This window comes from Spodoptera frugiperda, chromosome 2 (genome assembly GCF_023101765.2).
Source record: "Spodoptera frugiperda isolate SF20-4 chromosome 2, AGI-APGP_CSIRO_Sfru_2.0, whole genome shotgun sequence".
NCBI classification, from domain to species: domain Eukaryota; kingdom Metazoa; phylum Arthropoda; class Insecta; order Lepidoptera; family Noctuidae; genus Spodoptera; species Spodoptera frugiperda.
Genome location: NC_064213.1, coordinates 12,506,757 through 12,529,483, shown reverse-complemented (window position 1 = coordinate 12,529,483; position 22,727 = coordinate 12,506,757). Strand labels below are relative to the sequence as shown.

Genomic DNA, 22,727 nt, shown 5'->3' with positions numbered 1-22,727 from the left:
TATAAAGAAACGCAGTCGGGTTTTTAGTTTTTTAAATTACGGTTTTATTTTTTTTTTTTTGTAACGCTATGCAAATCCTCATGTACTTCCCCACATTGAGGGAACTTTGGACTCTTACCAGCTAAAACTACCGCAATCTTCCTTCTCTAACTTGGCTTCTTCATGAATACTATGCTGAAATCCGCATAAAAGCGCCAAGATAGGGACTGCAAAATATTATCAACATAGTTGTCATAGATTTTGTTTTCATGGTGTTCGAGTGTGGTTGAACCAATGGTGCTGTGAAAACGTAAATGTATAATGACCGTTACATTAAATTTTTAATTTTCCTACATGCGTATGTGTCGAATTTCATGCAGCAGCATTCATTCATCTGTGGTTACCTACATCTTGACAGCACTATCGGATTTACCACCCTGGAAAATTACGTCACCCATGACGAAAACTTAAAACTTTTCATGCAGGTTGTAACAATACATTATGTTGAGTAACACATATCACCGAAAGCACTTTGGCGGATTTAGACTCGGCCGTATTCATTTCAGCTAATCGATCAGTCGTTATATTGCAAAACGCCCCTAGTTTTCTAAACGACTAGCCTATTTGTAAAACAGCAGAATTTTCAATTTTCCTGCTACATTAATATAATTATAAAGATAATAAATATATGTCTTGATTGGCATTGGCTATCAATTATTATTACTACCTACCAATTATTATTAGTACCTACTGAGTCACTCGGACCCGATCATGTGATGACTTGTGATTCAGGGTAATACAAGACGCAATTGGGTAGTTTCCTAGGTAAAAAATAAATTATTATTTTGACATTTTCAATGCTATAAAATATCCCAAAATAATCGTAGTTTTCATTCATTAACTTGACGATATACTTATTTATTAACTTTTCTAGCAAATTTTAAAGAAGTATGCTATTTGTCGCAAAAAATTATGACGTCATAAGTTGCGATCTCCTACAAAATTCATAGAAAAGTAACGTTTTTGACATTTCGATAAAAGTATTTGAATTTGACTAGTGGGAAACTACCGTATACCGCACTAAAATCTTAAGTATATAATATAATTATAAATATTATATTTTTACTCTTTTTAGTAAGTCTTTTGAGATGCACACTCTATGTCTGTTTTCTTTTATCTCTTTTTTGTGTATTCGTGGACAATGGTGTGAGTTACATGTGTAGTGACACAGACATTGAATTAATTATGTAATACCTGTTTCGATAAGTATTGTGCTAATCTTTAGTTAAGCTTGGCATGTAACTGTTTTTGCTCCAATAAAATAAAATAAAAATAAATGCGGCTTCTAAGAAATATTTAGCTGCTTTTTTGGGATTACGTATATAGACCATAGATAACATCAATGTACAATTAAATTAGTCATGTTAGTTCACGACTTCCTAATTGATTTCTAAGAAGTAATACCAAAATAAAATCAAGGATCACTACATTCACGTAAGCGGTTTCGTAACACGGAGCAACTCTTTGTGTCATCCACAAACTGTTGTTTCGGGTCCGGGTGTCATGTGTATGTGGACATGCATATTTGTAAACGGACCCATGATACAGAAAAAAAATGCTGAAAAGAAGTTAAGCTGCCCTAAAAAAAGACTTGCATTGCACTCATGACTCACATCGCAAGGAAAGCGTCTATCGTGGCTTAAATCTAGTCACGATATCTCAAATGAATGAATTTAGTATTATTACGTCATGTTATGAATAGTTATGTAAAAATATTCTACATGTTATGCTATTATGGTCACCTTTTTTTAAGGGGGAAAATCATCTAATGACTGCACGGTTGGTGCTGTGGCTGGGCAACTGGCTGCCGCGCAGCGGGTAGCGGGTTCGATTCTCGCACGGAGCAAATCTTTGTACGAACCACAAACTGTTGTTTCGGGTCTGGGTATCATGTGTCAGAAAAAAAAATGCTGAAAAGAAGATAAGCTGCCCTAAAAAAAAAACTTTACGAGAATTAAATGGGAAAGCATTGTGCAATAACTGACAAAAATATAACTCTTTGGAAAAATAAAAGTAACATTTTGTATGGTAATAAAGTTTCACTGTGTCACCGAAGTGACACCGAGTGACAGGACAAGCAATGAATATTTATACAACACAATATGGAAAATGTCGCGTGACGTAATAATAGTCACGTGTGTCAATGATCTTTTGGAATAATGAAGCTTTTCTCTCATACTCATCATCGTTTTACTGTAGCTATACTTATATATGTCTCATAAGTCCGGAGCTGCCTATCGGGTTTTTTTCTTGAGGGGGGTAAAATCATCCAATGACTTCTTCCGCTTTGGGCGAGGAGGGAGTGTCAGACTCTTATTGACTAAAAACCACTCCGTTCCTACTTCTGCTTTTCGAGCCGGAGCCCCGGTAAACCCGCTAGGTAGTCCGCAGCTCCAGATCAGGCATCAGCCCTACTGGGCCCCATCTGGGCTCATAAATCTGGAGTAGGAACGGAATGGTTTTTAGTCAATAAGAGTCTGCCACTCTCTCTAATTATTCAATAATACTTTACACAACCTGATAGTCAAACCCTTTTTTTTTTGAGGTGGGAAAATCATCCAATGACTTCTTCCGCTTTGGGCGAGGCGAAAGGGAGTGTCAGACTCTTAAAGACTAAAAACCACTCCGTTCCTACTTCTGCTTTTCGAGCCGGAGCCCCGGTAAACCCGCTAGATAGTCCGCAGCTCCAGATCAGGCATCAGCCCTACTGGGCCCCATTTGGGCTTAAAAAGCTGGAGTAGAAACGGGCTGGTTTTTAGTCAATAAGAGTCTGACACTCTAATTATTCAATAATACTTTACTCAACCTGATAGTGAAACCCTAGACTTCAGACTCGGTCCTTAGAATCACATCATTATAAAAAAGGGGCAAAAGTGTTTTTGCTGAGACACGTACGTGTATCGTTTACTGACCCACATAGCAATCTCGGTTCGATTCTCGGACGGTTTCAATATTGGTTTAGGCTACTAATACTCTTTCGTGATACTTGTGAATGAGGTTTGTAAATTGTGTAAGGGGATTGACCTGATCCATCGACAGAATATATATTCTTTATTGGCACTAGGTGGACCGATGACATCGTCAGAGTCGCGGGGAGCCAGTGGATGCAGGTGGCAGCTTGTCGTTTTACGTGGAGGACTAAGGGGGAGGCCTTTTGTTCAGCAGTGGACGTCTCTCGGCTGATGATGATGATGAAAATATATTGTTTGCTTCCAAATAAAAAATTAAATAAAATAGTAAACTTTTTATCCCGAAAACAAGGGTGAAGTCGCTGGTAGATGCTAGTCGTAAATAAATAACTTATACTAGGGTAAATTGGCCTGTTTGTATCCACTGAAATGGTCGCGTTCTTATAACGGAACGCCCTTTGAAAATTCCCGACCATAATAAAACTACCACCAAATTAGTAGTACTTACTACACATGTGTCTTCTATTTAAATGTTAAACGTTTTAAGTATCTTACATTCATGGCTATCCGTAAAATTATGAAACAATGACGCGAATATTGTGAGATGGACACAAACAGGTGAATTCACCCTATATAGCACACACAATTAATGTCAATCACCTATCTTGAAGATTTTTTACGATACTCCAATGAATTGCCTATAAAATCTTAACGACTATTTTATGAAGAAGGAAGGCCCCATTATAGGTGAATAAAAATCTTGATATTATGTTATTTTTGTTCATGTAGCCCAATGAATATGTTTTCAATAAACATAGCTTTGTTTATTATTAGACAATATAAATATAAAAACAATATAAATTTCCCGCACGGAGCAACTCTTTGTGTGATCCACAAATTATTGTTTCGGGTCTGGGTGTCTTATGTATGACTGTGAACTTGTATGTTTGTAAACGCACCCACGATACAGGAGTAAATCCTTGTGTGGAGATACGTTTTAAAAAATATATACAATGTGATAGGGGTGAGACTTCTAACCCGTTTAAGTTGAGTACTACATCTAATTTTATCAACAAAAAAAATATATAGGGGGATAGTTTAGATCCGTGTGCTTCATCGTAGGCTGCAATCGCTTACCACAAGGTAAGATTCTGGCCAAACGCTGACTCATTTCCAACATAAAAAAGATATACAGGATATTTTATTTTTAGTGTGGTAAAAATTTTATACAGGGTGTAAGCGGAACGCTCCCAAACGTCGCAAACAGGTGATGGTAAAAAACGTCTATTATTTAAAAAAAAATAAAGAATTAAATGTTTATTTTATGTAATAATAGTTGTAATCTAATGCTGAATTTTAATATAGCATGAATAATACAAACACAAAAACGATTAAAATTATAAAAACATAAACAAATTGTGGCGTTTTTCGGGAGCGTTCCGCTTACACCCTGTATGATTTTATTCAAATTATCCCATATAAAACATAATCTAAACTGAATTAAAATATATTGATATAAGAGAATAATCAAAGAGAAAATAGGTCGATAACAATCGACGTAATATGATCAATAGTACATCATATTTATACAATCCTTTTAAAACCATTACCTCTATGCAAACTGCAAACATAATATTGACTCTCGATTAGCCCATATAAAAGAGTGGATCCTCATGGGATTTTAACGACCTAAACAAACACCATTACTGATGGGAGTGCCAAGATTATAATATCCATTATGGTGATATTGGAAACTATAACGACATCACGGAAATTTTACAATGCATGTTGCATGTTGTACTTTGAACTAACGAGCCCTGTCATCAGTGTTATGAAATTGTAATTAATTTTATGAATTGAATTACTTATACACTTATTCGGAGTATAGGTGGGGGAGGGATAAGTATAGTTTTTTTAATAGGAAGGGACGGCAAACGAGCAGCGGATTACCTTAGGGTATTTTTCCACCAGAAAAATGTAGGAGTAGGGACGGGGTGATTTTTAGTCAGAGAGAGTCTGGCACTCACTCTCGGCTCGGCCAAGGCGGGGGAAAGTGATTGAATGATATTCTGCACTTAAAAAAGTATGTTGCCGGCCTTTTAGGGATTTGAAGATTGGGTGTTGAAGTTGGTACCTAGATGTGCACATAATGTAACACCCGCTATTAACAATATACATTCGATACGATTCATCATCATAGGTTAATCCCAGATTTCGTGGATTTACAAAATTTATAGTCATTATACTAAGAATTTTCGTAAATCTGAAAATTCCCAAACATATTCGTTGATCAAGGAAAAAATTTTCTTTAGATATGACTTATGAGTGTAGATTGTTAAGACAAGTCATTGATTAAATTATCCAGGAGCCTTAGTCTACTATTACAATTGTGCAAGAGGGACGGAGCTATACAACCTACATAGCTCCGTTTCTCTTGCACTGCTCAATGATCGACCATTCTGACCCAATGTAATAGCAGACTAAAGCCCCAGGTTAGCACCAGAAAACTGAGTAAGCCTGTATCTAGTTACCTTACTCTATAAAAACTTTGAACGCGGTTTGATCGATCGCTAAACTTTTCCTTAGGAGACTCGGTCCCAGTAGCATAATTAACTGGCTAGATATTGCAGCTCTGCTGTATTTACTTCAGAACTTTATAATTGTGTAGCTTCTGCCTGTGGCTTAATCCGTGTTCACGGGATAAATGTAGCCTATTTGTTATTGCAGACTATTCAATAGGATAGTCTGCAATAACAAATAGGACTAAAAACCACCCCGTGCCTGCGTATTCGCAGCCACGGGGTGGTTTTTAGTCAGTAACAGTCTGACACTCCCTCTTGCCGCGCCCAAGGTGGGAGAAGTCATTGGATGATTTTTCCCTCTTTAAAAAAAAGGTTTTTTTTTTATGAGACATGCCGGTAATCGAGCAGATGTATTACCTGATGGTAAGCAATCGCCGCCGCCCATGGACACTTGAAACACCAGAGGCTTTACAAGTGCGTTACCGGCTTTTTGGGAGTTAGGAATTTAAGGGTAGTTGTTCGGGAATGGGGATGGGGAAGATTGGGAAGGGGGAATTGGGCCACCGGTAACCTCACTCACACAACGAAACACAACGCAAGCGTTGTTTCACGTCGGTTTTCTGTGAGGCCGTGGTATCACTCCGGTCGAGCCGGCCCATTCGTGCCAAAGCATGGCTCTCCCACATTTAAAAAAAGGTGACCATAATAGCATAGCATTAATGCATGTACAATATTTTTACATAACTATTCATTACATGACTTAATAATACTAAATTCATTCATTTGAGATAACGTGACTAGTTTTAAGCCACGATAGACGCTTTACTTACGATGTGAGTCATGAGTGCAATGCTTTACGTGAAAAACAACGGGACAAGGACATTTCAACTACGAAGCGTTCTGCATGAGTAAAACTCACGTAAACCATCATGCATACATGCATAACCTCACGCCTGTCCCCCATGGGGGTAGGCAGAGACAATAGGGACGCCAATAGCTACGAATCTTACATGCTTCTTCAGCTAGCTACGAATCAACAGTCATTTTAATGCATGCTCGTCGGTTAAGGGTACTTTTAATTTGGCCTTTCTTTAATATATCGCCAATCAGGTCTTTATGAGTCCATCTAGGGCGCCCTCTACCGACGGTCCCATTCATATCCGCCTTGTATATTTCTTTCATAAATCCTTAGTACAAGTCCAAACTATTTTCAAAAAAATGTAATAAATACATTGTTCGATCCGAACATGAAACTTTACCTCTGCAATCACAGCTATTCAACCTATAAGACAAGCAATAACTCTTGAAAACTTCAATACAGTTCAGTGGAAACTAGAAAATTCAATTGGATATAGACAATAAATTGCTCGCAGGTAAACAAAGGCAATCTCATTGCTTTCTTATAGACTCTAATAGAGATAAAGAGAACCAATACTTGGACTTTTATTAGTTCTTAATGAAATTCTCAACGAAATACGACTTTGTTTGGACTTTCAAAGCGTTACTGGAGACAGTGACCTCGTCTCGTGTGGAATTTTAAACAGTTCACAGTTTTTGTTATTTGCTTATGTAATGCATTAGAATAGAATACACACAACGTCACGCCTTTTATACCCGAAGGGGTTGGCAGAGGTGCACATTACGGCACGTAATGCCGCTATACAATGTACACCCACTTTTCACCATTTGTGTTAAAGTCCCATGTAATAGGGGGTGAACCTATTGCCGTACCCTAGACACAATTTCAGAGTCCGTGCTACTACCGAGAAATTTTCGAAAATCCGAAAAAAAAACCAGTAATACTTTGCGCGACTCGGGATTCGATCCCGAGACCCCTTGTTCGGCAGTCGCACTTGCAACCACTCGACCAACCGCTAAGTAGTCCGAAGCTCCGGATCAGGCATCTGCCCTACTGGGCCCTATCTGTGGTGGACTGATGGCTCTTTGAGGCGCGCGCGGAACGTGACGCGCCGCACGCACGAGTATGATCACAGACTACCATTATATATTTTATATGGAACACGAATTTATTAGAAGCAGACATTTCGGGAAAAGCCCGAAATCAGAATTCTAAGTAAAGTCGTCAAGTTGCTCGGCCGGTTTATAACTAGGGGCATTGCGTACACGCAATACAGTTCTAACAAATTTGCAACAGACAAAAACGACATAGATTAAAAGGCGTGTGCCTTTTAATCTCCAAGGGTAAGCAGAGGTGTACACATTACCTATTATACAATATAGAGATCACTCATATGAGGTAAATGGAACTACAAGTAGTACTAAATAATTCAACGAAAACCGAAAAAAATAAAAACATGAAGAACACAGACACCATAGACCACTCAATAAACTTTTTTTTTTATGTAAACGAGCAGACGTATTACTTAGTAAGCAACACGATGGTAAGCAATCACCGCTGCCGATAGATACTTTCAAGTATTCAAGTATTTCTTGCATCCGTAATGTACATAGGTGTTAGAAAATACAGTATTTAGTCACAATTATGGACCCCGTCGGGTACAGCAAAATATAAAATTCGTAGGATGAAACACCAGAGGCGGTACAAGTGCGTTGCCGGCCTTTTGGGAGTTAGGAATTTAAGGGTTGTTGGGTAATCGGGGATTGGTAAGATTGGGAAAGGAGGTAATTGGGTCACCGGTAACCTCACTCACATAACGCAAGCGTTGTTTCACGTTGGTTTTCGATGAGGCCGTGGTATCACTCCGATCGAGCCGGCTCACTCGTGCCGAAGCATGGCTCTCCCACACTTAAAAACTGGTATATTCATATACACGAATCCAATACACCGTATTATTAGGCACTTCCTTAGAATTTTATGTTTTTAAACACGTTTTATGTGGATGCTATGTCGAAAGTCTATCTCTATAAAATTACATACATATATAGACAGAGACAATGCCAATTGGAACCGATAGACTAACATGCTTTGACGTTCAAAAGTGCCTTCTTGACTTTGACTTTTAGACATTAAGAGCTTTACACTGATAGGAGTAATTTAATGATTTCCCACCTACATAAAAAGGCATATAAAGATAAACTTACCTTAATTCTTCAAGTTCAGTTTTGAAAGCGTCTCCATCAACTGGTTTCGATCGATTCTTGAACACCAACATGGGTAGTGAACCCATCTGATCGATTGCTCTGTTTGTACCCGAAAACCGTTGGGATAAATTCGACCTGCAAAATCAAAATAAAACCCAAATCAATGTATAAACACTAAAAATGTCCATGTTTGCAAAGGAGCGTTTACCTATTTCCCTGCCGCACTCAGAGACATTTAATGATCACTTAAACTATTCCTTAGTAACGATTTCGTATCGAAAATAATTGCTAAGGACTGGGTTAAGTAACCATTAAATAACTCTAAATTGAAAGCTAAAATAAAAAGAAAAAACAAGACAAGACGGACTTTCAAATAAAAAAATGTCATTTACCCTATTATAGTAACATTGTAAAAACGTAAATTTGTTTAAATATGCCAATCATATTATATTGTTTCATATTGAAAACAATATGGTTATGTTGAATAGTTAATTTATCAATGAAGGTTCTACAAGTATTGAGGCTATAAAACATCAAACTACGCCCAATACGAGCATTGAATATGTAAACAATATGAAGTCAACTTAAATAACTACAGAATACAAAAGACTAGGGTGAGTCTAATCACTACATAATAGAAAACAAAATCAATTTCTCTGTCACTATGTTTCTTTGTATGCGTAAATCTTTAAAACTACGCAACGGGTTTTGTTGCGGTTTTTTTTAATAGATAGAGTGATTTAAGAAGAAGGTTTATATGTATAATATATCACCATTGTACCCATGCAAAGGGTAGCTAGTAAAATATAAATAATAAAATAATGTGGCCCGAGAATGTATAATTAATATACATTTTTTTTATATCATCACGCCTTTTATCCTCGAACGGGGAGGCAGAGGTGCACATTATGGCACGTAATGTCACTACAATGTACACCCACTTTTCACAATCTATGTTGTAAGTCCCATGTAATAGGTGGTGAGCCTATTGCCATACACCGGGCACATTTCCAGGCTCCGTGCTACTGCTGAGAAATTTACGAAAAACCGAACAAAGCCTAGCAATACTTTGCCCGACCCGGGAATCGAACCCGAGACCCCTTGCCCAGCAGTCGCAGTTGCAACCTTGCAGCGAATGGTTGCAAGTGCGACTGCTGGGCAGTAAAAAAATATTTTTGTAATCAATCTTGAAATGATTCATAGCCTACATTTCTAGGTATTCTAAGACTAATTATTAGTCTAGTCTAGTCATACCTAGATTGTTTGTTTGTTCTCAGAATTGTGTACTATATCCTTAATTAAGTAGGTGATTTGTATTCGTATGCTGTCTAGTTTAATGTCTGCGATTATCTCGCAATTAACTAAATCGATTTTGATGCGATTTTAAGACGAGTTTTTTTACAGGTAGCATTAGTTTTTAGTACCTATATTAACCAAACTTTATTTTTATTGCATAAGCCGGTATACTAGCAGACGGATCACCTGATGGTAAGCAATCGACGCCGCTCATGGACGCCCGAAACATAGGCGTTACAAGTGCGTTGCCGGCCTTTTGGGGTTAGGAATTAACGGAAGGTAATTAAAATATGAAGTACCTCAGAGTGCTTCCATTGGTAAAAATGAAGAAAGCCACTTCTGATCTCTCTTGTTGTAGCCTCGTCACCAATTTTCCCAATTCTGTTGCTCGACTGACCTAGAACAAAAGATTTATTATTTAAATTAAAATGACAATTTAATCACTGGGTAAGAGCGGTCCCGCTGAAGTTTTTTTTTTTAAGTTTAATTTACATTTGTTCTCCGCGGACTCTTGGTCCTTGCCCTTGTCATACAATTTGTTTTATTCTTTACAATAAATCTTATTAATGTGGTATCTAACATTCACCATCTCCACCTCCACTAACATTCACCATCTCCGTCCACCCAAAGGTTGCCTGGAAGAGATCGCTGTAAGCGATAAGGCCGCCTGTGTACCCTACCATCCACTTAGCGCTACTTATATTTATTTGTCTGAATTGTAAAAGTTGTACAATAAAGTTCATATTATTATTATATTATTATTATCTACGTTGCAAATTACAATTAACCACAACTATTAAATTATAACTACTAAAATACTTACGCATTACAATATTTGTTTTTTTTTAACCACTAAATTAAGTTTGCCGGCGCGCCGGTGGGCTGACTTGGCAGAGCCACTGAAGTTTTAGGTATATGCCCTTATGTTTCACCTCAAGTTGACATCAGCATCACGTCACTTAGCTATCTTTAGCTATCAAATCTAGTGTTTCTCAAGAGCACCATTCAATTAATGTAATAAATATATTTCTAGATATCATCCCCACTTAAATCTGTACATCTATATGTATAACAATTCCCACATATAATAAAATTGGAGTGTCTATATTTTGTAATATTGAAATAACCGTTATTTACAACATACATATGGACATATATTGTAATATATGTCCACACATACATATGATACATACACCAAAATATTTTTTTGTAATTTTTTTGTCTATCTGTCTGTTCTGTCTAATCTCTGAAATGGCTGAATCGATTTGGATAGGACTGTTATTGGCAGGTAACAAATGTACTAAAGAGAACTACTACTGATGTTCTAAACAGAAACTTAGGCTACCTTTATTAGTCACAAAGTTTGTAATCCACGCAACCGAAGCCACGGGCATCAGGTAGCTTGAAATATAAGAGAAGCTGAACCCTATCTCATACATTTTCATGAGCTCGCAATACAAACGTCGATCAAACGCTAGTTTATCGGCTCTGACGTAAAATAAATTACATTTTTAAATTGTGTTTCTGTATATAAAAAGGGTTGTTGATTGGTTGTTGATGGTCCCATCACCTAATGAAATACAATTATGTTCCTTTTTTTTTAATCATCTACTTTCCGTGGCTGTAGACTATCTCGAATCTATATCCTCGAAGGGGTAGGCAGAGGCGCACATTACAACGTAGGCCCACTATTCAACACTTGTGTTATTCGTCCCATGTACACACATTCTGGACACAATTCCAGATTTCGTGCTACTACTGAGAAATTTTCGAAAAACCGAAAAAAGCCCTTGCCCGACCCGGGAATCGAACCCAAGACCCCTTGTCCGGCAGTCGCACTTACGACCACTGGACCAACGATTGAGTCATGTACCGAAAATATCTAATCTTTTTAAGTACCTGTTCTTCAACATCAGCGACATCTCGTCCATTGGTGATGCTACTCTTCAAAGATAAGGTGGTCTGCACGATGAGGGCCAGGATTGGAATGAACGGGAGAAGGAGTAGTCTCCACAACTGACATCGACGGCTCCTGCACCACCTCTGGAGTTTTGGGGCACAATTGGACTTTTCTTCCACTTTTATACTTGGAGGATCTGAAACAAGTAATTGAAGTTATTGGTCATGATCGGCTGGGATAGTACAAACCGAAGTGGCTTTCCCACAAAAAAAAAACTAAAAATGTATGTATATATAACAATGTGCAAATAATAAAATACTGTTCTGCCTCGTTGGCCGAGTCGTCACAAGCCAGGCAAATGGTCTCGGATTCGATTCCCGGGTCGGGCAACTTACTGCTTCTGTTTTTCTAAAATTTCTCAATAGTACCACGGAGTCCAGAAATTTGTCCGGTATACAGCTGTAGGCCCCTATCACATGGAATGATGGGACTTACAACATTAGTTATGAGAAGTAGGTGTAAATTATACATTATGGCATTACGTACCATAACGTGAACCCCTGCCTACCCCTTCATGTATTCTTAATTCTTAAACACTATTTAATACAAAAAAATATTCGTATAAACAGTCGTTTCAGACACATAAATCACTGGCTCACCATTTAAAATGGAATAGTATTCAAATGGATGCGTTTCCACTGAAAGAGAGACAAGTGGAGAATGAAAAGAGATAAGTGCACTAAAGTGTAGTGGAGCGAAGTGGAACTGATAAAAGCGAAGCTAGAGATGGGCGGGGCTTGCGTAATAGGTGAACAAGCCTGATAGTTCAATGCATGGCCAGTGAGCGTGTACAATGACGCTTCGTTCGACCCTGTTTCAATGTGAATTCGCCGATTGTACTTTGGAGAGATATCAAAGTTGCAATTGTATTTCGTACCTAGCTGTTGCCCACGACTTTGTCTGCGTAGAATAATGAGTTGTGAATTTTGGTATTGTTTTTTTCTAAAATAAACGATGTTTTCTAAAATAAAAGTAGCATAAGTTACTCCAGATTTACAGAAGAAATGTTTCGTAATATTAGCGAGTGGTCCTTGTAGTGTTGTGACACGTTTGTATGATTTGAAATCAACATCCATGCGATACCAAGTATTTTTTTTTTATCTGTATACATACAAATTTTCATATACATCAGCGCTTCTTGATGTATATGAAAATTTTATTACACGTTGTATAAACGTATGCATGACATGATTTAATAGGATAGTACGGTAATTGTTTGTAAGATCGACTGCTTAGATGGTAGAATATTTTTAAGTCAATACCGTATTGTGTTAGTTGATTAGCATTTTTTGTCTAGAATATGGGGCGGCACATGACAAGTGACAGATGACAGAAGTCGCACATAAACGATCGACGATTAAATCAACGAATGACATCATAAATTCTTTATTACACATATGAAGTTTACATGCGAATAAACATGGATAGAAAATTTCAACGAACAACAGTTGGGCAGAAAGCCCGCCAGGCATGATCACCTCGCCTGGTCGAAGGATCCTCTATTTCTTAGGAAACTTTACTCTCTGTTCCATAAAAATACAAAAAGATTAATAATCAGTGTGACTATGCGTAGAGGAGATATTTTTAGAAAACGGTGATTTATACATATTATTGTGAAAACTTCCCAACGAAGACTGCCTCGTTGTTCGAGTGGTCGCAAGTGCGACTGCCGGACAAGGGGTCTAGGGTTCGATTCCCGGATCGGAAGAAGTATTGCTGAACTTTTTTCAGTTTTTCGAAAATTTCTCAGTAGTAGTACGGAGTCTGAAATTCTGCCTAGTATATGGCAATAGGCTCATCCCCTATTACATGGGATTAATAACACAAATGATGGGTGTGTATTGTATTGCATTACATGCCATAATGAAAAAGGTGATTCATATTTTAACGAAAAGGTATTAACATAGCGAAGGAAAAACAAATAACATTACTTAATAAATGAATCATTCGAAATGCATTTTGATGACATTGTTTAATAAACCGCAGAGTTCAACACTCTCTCAAGGCCCACAAAAAGGAAATATCTGCTTTAGAAAAGCGTCTCACTAATAATAAATATAAAACAAAAACTAAACAACGTCACGCCTTTTATCCCCGAAGGGCTAGAGGTGCACATTACGGCATGTAATGCCGCTATACAATGTACATTGTACACCCTCTTTTCACCATTTGTTTATAAGTCCCACGTAAGGCAGTTGTCCCACCAACGGCGAGTGAACGACTAACTATCGGCTATTTTCTCGCTCAAGAAACGTACAATAGATATACTTTCCGTGTAAACAAAAGAGATGCATATACAAATAGTTGATCGCTGACTGTTCACACTGCCGGCGAGTGCTCGCTTCACTTGTTTGTTTTTGTTTTCACTCGTTTTCACTCGTTTCTAGTTCTAGCGCTACTCGTTACTCGTTCATCGTTGCCGGTGGGACAACTGATTAATAAGGGGTGAGCCTATTGCCATATACCGGACACAATTCCAAACTCCGTGCTACTACTGAGAAATTATTTAACCGAAAAAAACCCAGTTATACTTTGCCCGACACGGGAATCGAACCCTAGACCCTTTGCCCTGCAGTCGCAATTGCGACCACTCGACGAACGAAGCAGTCGAAAAAACATTAACGGAACAAAACAGTCTCCTTAATTACAGTATTGAACACACCCTCAATATAAAACAATATAAAACTCATCTCTTAGATTGAGCCATGAGAAACTGCTCAATCTTCATAACTGTCCACGAGTTTATTTGTTGCCGCTGATAACCGATGCTATTACTTTAATAAGTAGGGGAAAGAGACACGCTTTCCAAATAAAATATAATGATGTCTTGTTTACTCCTCAGGCCGGTACAGTCATCGATGAAAGAAACACACTGCCGTACTCAGTCATTTAATGGTTACTTAACCCAGTTCTTAGCTACTGTTTTTGGACCAAAATCGTTACTAAGTAATAGTTTAAGTAATCATTATAGTTTATAGTATTATAATTTAAGTAAACGACTTTGATTTTTTTTATGGAATGAGCCAATAGCCCAGGGTTTCTAACCATCCCATAAAGGCGGGCATCATACTTGTAGCGCCTCTGGTGTTTCAGGTGTCTATGGACGGAGCCGATTGCTTACCATCAGGTGAATGGTCTACTCATTTACCGGCTTATAAAATAAAAAACTTAGTTAATATACATTCTAGCTGCTGACTACCTAGTGGGTTTACCGGGGCTCCGGCTCGAAAGACAGATGTAGAAACGGTGTGTTTTTTAGTCAGATAGAGTCTGACTAAAAAACACACCCTCCCTCCCTCTCACACCTCGCCCAAGGCGATGACAGACATTGGATGACTTTCCGGCCTTTAAAAAAAAAAGTGTAGTAAAAACTCTTCTGAAAACCGCATCATAATCGATTCTGACAATTGCGATTCAACAAACCTGACAACATATAAGTGAGACAAATAAGCTCCTACTTTAAAAAAATAAGAATCATTACCTCATTACTGAGAATCGGTTTATTCGGTAGTCGTTCGTTTTTTTCGTTCGTCCTTCTTAGAAATTATGTTTTATTTCTTGATTAAAAAAATGTACCTAATATGCCAAATGGCTGTCACAATAAGTACACAAGAGGTCTTTTTGTGGATCGGAGGACAGTAACATAGGTAATCATAAAATAAAAATGTAGACTATATTATAATAATCATTTCAAGGCGAATTTTTGTATTCGAGTGTCATTTATTTGCTTATAAATATTTTCCTTATTCATTCTCACACATTCTCGGGCCACATGAGTAAAGAAAACTTGATGTTTTTTAGCATTGATTCGGCATGTGTAGATAAGTACAATAATAATTGGGTAGATGGCTAATTTTCATTTTAACGTCTGTCTTGTAGATTATTTTAAAATATTAAGCACGTATTTTTTATTTTCTCTTAGAAACAAAATAATAGGTTTTTTTTTAATGGCATTCGCATCTCTTGTGTGTGAGACGTATTTGGCCAACTACGACGTTTTGTCCAAAGTAACACATTTGAAAAATATGCAATTCGAGGGGAAACAGGAGTTTGATACAAGAACAAATAACATTAAATGACGACACAAACATCACAAGACAGTTACGATAACATACAAAAATATAGGAACAAGTTTTTGTTAGTGGGATAGTAGGTACTTTACAGGATATAATGGTTTGAAATGTCGCGTCACGTTATCTTGTTGTTATCTTATATGACAAAATAAAAAATACGCGTCTAATATTTTTTCATTACATTAACTGACGAGCTAAATAGAATTTAAATAGTCATAGTTTTCATTTCAGCGAATTATCCGATGTGATCATCAATTGCATTGTATAAGTGAAGTTACCGGAGGCCCAATTACCCCTTTCCCAATCCCTATTCCTCAACATCCTTTGAATTGCTAACCTCCAAAAGGCCGGCAACGCATTTGTAACGCCTCTGGTGTTTCAAGTGTCCATGGGCGGCGATTGCTTACCATCAGGTGATCCGTCTGCTCGTTTGCCGGCTTATTCCATAAAATAATCTATATTTTGCAGCTAACTGTACTTTAGTTTACCAAACTTTCCTTTCTAGGGCAATAAATATTTATGTATCATTATGAAAATTGTCTGTTTGTGACGATTTCGCACTTAACGCTACTATCCCTACACAAAATACGAGGAAGAAATATTTTACTGCGAAAGATAAAAGATTTATTTCATTACTTTTATGGAATAACAATTATTTTATATCTCTTCGTCGAATTATAATTATATGTTTGACTACATAATTTTCTTAGTAACTGATTCATTCAACTGTTACGATGATCAAATCAAGCCTTATATTCCTGAAATGGAAGGCAGAAGTCATGTCATCAATATCAACATGTAAAACAACAAACGCAAGCGTTGTTTCACGCCAGCTTGCTGTGAGGCGGTTGTATCACTCCCGCCGCGCCGACCCGTGGGCAAAGCGTGATTCACTCACGTGAAACGTAAATTTTCCCCCTTAAAAAAAGGCGTGGTACCATTTTTTAAGGGGGGAAGTTTTCCATTTACTTCTCCCGCTTTGGGCGAGGCAAGAGGGAGTGCCAGACTCTTGCTGACTAAAAAACACCCCGTTCCTAGAGCTGCTTTTCGAGCCGGAGCCCCGGTAAACTCGATAGGCAGGTAGGTACTTACCTCACCTTTTATATGTATTATTTCTACTCATTAATTTTGACGAAAATGTTAGTAGAAATGCTCTTAGAACTCTATCAAACTATTTATTATTAATTTACCAAGAAGTTGTTACGGTTCCAACTCACCCCTATTTGCACAATATTTCCACTCGACAAGCTGCTACTAAGGTTCAATTTACCTTGGCACAAAATGGAATTGAAGCGAATTTTCGCTATAAAATGGAATATTACGATCCATTGTATATTGGACTTTAAATGCAGGGGCGAGGTATGAATAAATAGGATGTTATTCGAAATATGTATTTTAGTTTCAATTGTTGTTTACAATTTCGTTTGTTTTGTAGTAAATTGTTTCCTTGAGAGTTATTTTTTTTTTTTTTTTTTATTTTAACTTTTTGCAACATAATGTACAATGGTGGGCTTAATGCCATAGGCATTCTTGCTAGCCAACCTTTAGGTGATGCAGTGAGAATGTGGTCGGTGCAACAAAGTAGTAATTAAGAATAAAGAAAAGGTAACAAATAATAGACTATCATGTGTATCATATATATATATATACATATATACAATATAATACAATATATATATATAATATAATACAATATATACAACATATACAATACATACATACATATATACATGTACAAATATGCACAATCAAATATAATGTATACATACTAGAAGGTTTATGAAGATTCTGCCAACTTTCCCTCCATGATCCACCGACGAACTCCAGCCTTGAATGCCTGCTTACTGACAGACTTCCTGATTTCCAAGGGCAGCCTGTTCCAAAGAAGGATAGATTGGATGTGAAATGAGGAGTGAACAGTATCAGAACTGTGAGAAGGACAGTGTAGAAGGAGATTGTGAGAAGAGCGAAGATTTTTGGAGTGTCCCAAATAGCGGTATTGAAAGTAAGGAGTTAGGTATGAAGGAGGACTAGGAGAATGAAGGATAGAGAAAAGGGTTGTTAAGGCACGGAGAGCTCTTCTCTGTCGGATGGGCATCCATTTCAACTCGGCCCGATACTCAGAAACATGATCGTACTTGCGCAGGTTAAATACAAATCTGATGCAGTTATTGATGAGACGATCAAGCTTGTTGAGCAGGTCCGAGTTGAGATCGTAATAGCACACGTCACCATAGTCGATTATGGGGAAGACGAGGGACTGCACAAGCATTGCCTTGGTCGTGGGTGGAAGGAAGTTCCTGAGCCGGTTTAAATTACGCAAGGCACCAGTTACCCTTTGGCTAACACTGGAGACCTGAGTCCGCCAACTCAGCGTTGCATCAAGATGCAGGCCGAGATTCTTCGCATCAGGGCCAATAGGGATAACCGTGCCACCAAGTGTTATGGGGGGAAGATGTGCGACTACCACCCTGCTCATCATACGTGAGCTACCAATTATAATAGCCTGGCATTTCGTGGGGTTTACTGCCACACCAAACCGGTCAGACCATCTGCTCACTGCTTCCAAATCCTTGTTAAGGTTGTCAATAGCTATCGACAGATCTTCCGGCCGAGCTCGAGTGTAAATCTGAAGGTCATCGGCGTAGAGATGATACGCACACTGAAGGTTATGAGTGATGAAGTTTATGAAAATAGAAAATAGTAATGGTGAAAGTATACCGCCTTGTGGGACACCAGCGGCAAGCGCACACCAATTCGACAGCGTCTCCTCGTTGCGAACAGCCTGCTGGCGCCCACGAAGATAAGACCGGAACCAATCCAGTGCCCCAGGCGACACCATAAGATGGGACAGGATGGATTCAAGGATGTCGTGACTGACGGCATTAAAGGCATTGGAGAAGTCTATCAATACCATGATAGTAACTTTGGTCTCACCTATCCCTCTCTAATGTCGCCAGTCACTTTGAGAAGTGCTGTAGCCGTACTGTGCCCAGGTCTGAATCCAGACTGCAAGGGGCTTAAGAGGTTGTGACGGGCTATAAAACATGAAAACTGCTTATGGGCACAGGCTTCCAGCACTTTAGAGAGGAATGGAAGGATTGAAATAGGACGGAAGTGTGAAGGGAGAGAGGGATTTGTGATTTTCGGAAGAGGACGGACGTACGCATTACGCCACAGGGAAGGGAACTGTCCTGAGAACAAGGAAAAGTTGATAATGTGGGTAATCGATGGAAGGATATAATCAAGGATCGGGATAATCATACTACGACCTATGTCGTCAAAGCCAACGGCTCTGGATTTTATTGAAAGGATAATCTTTTTGATATCGCCCGAGGCAACCGGAGAAAAACTAAAGGAATCTGTATTCCTACGCGGAAGGCCAGCGATGAAGTCTACCGTCTGACGAATGGTCTGACGATCCAAATTAGAAGTGGTGGTGAAATGACGATTGATATCGTCCAGACCAATCGTGTTAGGCAGCTCCACATGGCCTTGTTTACCGATACCCAGAGTTCCAAGGAATTTCCAGATATCGGCCGCGGAGCTAGAAGTGATATTTTCGAGAATGTGTCGGCGTTTAGCATTACGTATCATCTGATTACATCGATTCCTAGCCGACTTGTACAGACCCAATTATCCTGCCGATCCCGCTTATATTTCCTGAAGGCTCGAGAGCTTCTTTTCGAGCCGGACGCCACCGGTCGAAATCCATGGCAGCCGGTGGACTTTAACTTTTATTGTATTTGATGGAGCTATATCATATAATTTTTACCAGTTTGTTAAGTACGGACACCTCTTCATCGACCGATCAAGCACCGGATACCTGTAATTCCCACTCGAGTTGTTACGGCATCCCTACACAGTTTCGACATCCATTTTTGCAACAACGCATGCTCACACCCTAGGTAGGTTTAGGAGGCTTAAGGCGATAGGACAAATGAATTAGGTCATGACGGGAAGCAAGGGGCTTTGGCCATGAGAAATGAGTAACTTGAGGTTAGGAAGTCCATGTATCCTCACCTCCAATGCTGGGGCGAGTTGCTTGAAGTGGTAAGACATGGAGACCCACAGACTCAATGATGTTTCGAAGTTTACAACGGAGGGTTGTGCAAAAGGTTTGTGTGTAGTAAATCACCCATGATGAGTGATGCTCATACTCAGATCCATTGGTTATATAGAAATACTTTTTATGTTTCAATTTCTCACATAAATGATTGAAAGTATTTACAAATTATACATTCATTATATTAATTAATTTGTTTCTTAATCTACTGTTTATAAAGTCTAAAGTTCTCTTGACTTGTGTTGTAAGTTATAAATCTACTCAAATGAGTTTGAGTCTGTCAACATAATAAACTGGACACAATTTCAAACTCTGTACCGTACTACTACTGAAAAACAAAAAAACGCAAATATTTTGTTCGACCAAAGAACCGAACCGGAGACCTGTTAGTCGACAATGCACATTATTACTCATAAACATTTCTATACACCTGTGCTTGTCCCATGAAGTAATAACGTCGTGATATTACAGCCATAATAAAATCCTGAATGAAATGTATACGAAGTAAAAATGCCATAAAATAATTGTTCGCAGGTGGGGAAATTTAATTGTTTTTCCTTCGACAGAATACATTTTCTCGATAGAAAATTTTCCAGAAACGGATCCATTTCATTAGTTACCAAATTCAACGTAAACTGCTTTAATAGAATGCTAAAATACTAAGTTTTATGAATTATTTAGACTTAAACTTTAAGTCTAACTAAGTGTGGGAGAGCCATGTTTCGGCACAAATGGGTCGGCTCGACCAGAGTGATACCACGGTTTCACATAAAACCAACGTGAAACAACGCTTGCGTCGTGTTTCGTTGTGTGAGTGAAGTTACCGGAAGCCCAATTATCACCATTCCCAATGTTCTCGTTTACCGTTTTACGTTATCCTTAAATACCCGTGTAGTAGGAGCCTATTGCCAAACATCGGGCGCCATTGTAGACTCCACACTACAGAGAAAATACTCATTAACACTTCATTAACACTCCCCAGCTCGTACCACATAGGTGGTTTACTGGTGATCCGGCTCGAAAAGTAGGAACAGGAACGGGGTGAATTTTAGCCAGTAAGAGCAAAGGGATTATCAGAATATTCCCTCTTGCCTCACCCAAGATGAGAGAAGTCATTGGATGATTTTCCCCTCTTAAAAAAAGGACCTAGAAAACGAATTCAAAACCCTGATTTTACTTGGCAGTCGACTCTAACATTAGACGTAAATGAAATCCAATATCAAAAATGAACGTAAAAATTCACATTTCAAAATGGAATAAAATCCATTATCTTTCCAAACTTCTCCAATGGCATCCACGTGTATTTTCAGCGGCTGAAAAATGTGAAAGATTCAGGTGGCGATGACGTCGCTCGTTTTATTCATAAAGTATGCTGTCAAACCGGATTTTATTCACATTGTTAAGCATTGAAGGTTTGAAGGTATTTCTTACCCACATCTTGTACCCTTTATGCCCCTTGTAGGTAAACGCTTGATCTTTTATACTAAAAACCAATTGTTACAAGCATTTTATTGGTAAAATTCTTGGTATTCATCTATCATTTTTAGGGTTCCGTATGTAAAATTTGAGGAACCCATTTTTTGAGGGGGAAAATCATCCAATGATTTTCTCGCCTTGGGCGAGGCGAGAGGGAGTGTCAGACTCTTACTGACTAAAAACCACACCGTTCCTTCTCTTGCTTTTCGAGCCGGAGCCCCGGTAAACCCGCTAGGTCGTCCGTCTAGCTGTCTATCATCAGGCAGTATCTCATGAATTGTGAATGTAATACAGTTGCAGTTGAAGATTGATGACGCATTTTTGTTGCCGCTATATTTCTGTGAGGTCGTGGTATCACTCCGGTCGAGCCGGCCCATTCGTGTCGAAACATGGCTCTCCCATACTCTAAACTTGCAATGTACGTTTATGCCTATTATAAATTATGTGTTAAGTGGATCTTCATACGGATTCAATTGAGCTGTAATGTACATTAGTTAGTATGACCATCAATTTTGACGTTTCATGAGCAGCATTCCGCGACGTGTGTCACACAAGTCATGTTTGTCAGCCTATAACATAATAAATAAGTAAATGTTTAGCCTATTCAAATTAAGTGTAGGAGAGCCATGCTTCAGCATGAATGGGCCGGCTCGACCAGAGTGATACCACGGCCTCACAGAAAACCGACGTGAAACAACGCTTGCGTTGTGTTTCGTTGTATGAGTGAGGTTACCGGAGGCCCAATTCCCCCTTCCCAATCTTCCCAATCCCCGATTTCCCAACAACAACCCTTAAATTGCTAACTCCCAAAAAGCCTGCAACGCACTTGTAACGCCTTTGGGGTTTCAAGTGTCCATGGGCGGCGGCGATTGCTTACCATCAGGTAATACGTCTGGTCGATTACCAGCGTGTTTCATAAATTATTATATATTATATATACATATTATATCACGTTAGTTTGGTTGCGGTTTCCAGTGACATCAAAATAAGGAAATGGTTACTCTGTGGTTTACCATTGCGGTCTGTCAATTGAATAGTTTATTTGCAATATTTAAGATATTTTTCCTCCACGTGCCATTGTTTTTATACACCCACTAGACTAACTTACAATTTCTGTTCGCGGTTTTGCTTGCGTTATCGGGATAAAAAATATTATTTTTTAAACGTTGCTGCACACTAGGATTTTCTCCTGTATCGTGGGTGCATTTACAAACATACAATTTCACATACATATGACACCCAGACTCGATACAACAATTTGTGGATCACACAAAGACTTGCTCCGTACGAGAATCGAACCCCCTACACGTTACCGGTAGCCAG

General features: G+C 38.5%; 1 protein-coding gene across 1 annotated transcript in view; it reads right to left on the bottom strand.

Moving 5' to 3' along the window:
- Positions 1 to 22,727, bottom strand: part of LOC118269223 (uncharacterized) — a 58,726-nt gene that overhangs the window by 30,891 nt on the left and 5,108 nt on the right. The window contains exons 2-4 of the mRNA XM_035584226.2: positions 11,729 to 11,925; positions 10,129 to 10,226; positions 8,534 to 8,668 (exon numbers count right to left, since the gene is read on the bottom strand). Of these exons, the coding sequence (XP_035440119.1) occupies positions 8,534 to 8,668; positions 10,129 to 10,226; positions 11,729 to 11,925 (430 nt within the window). The remainder of the gene's footprint in view (positions 1 to 8,533; positions 8,669 to 10,128; positions 10,227 to 11,728; positions 11,926 to 22,727) is intronic.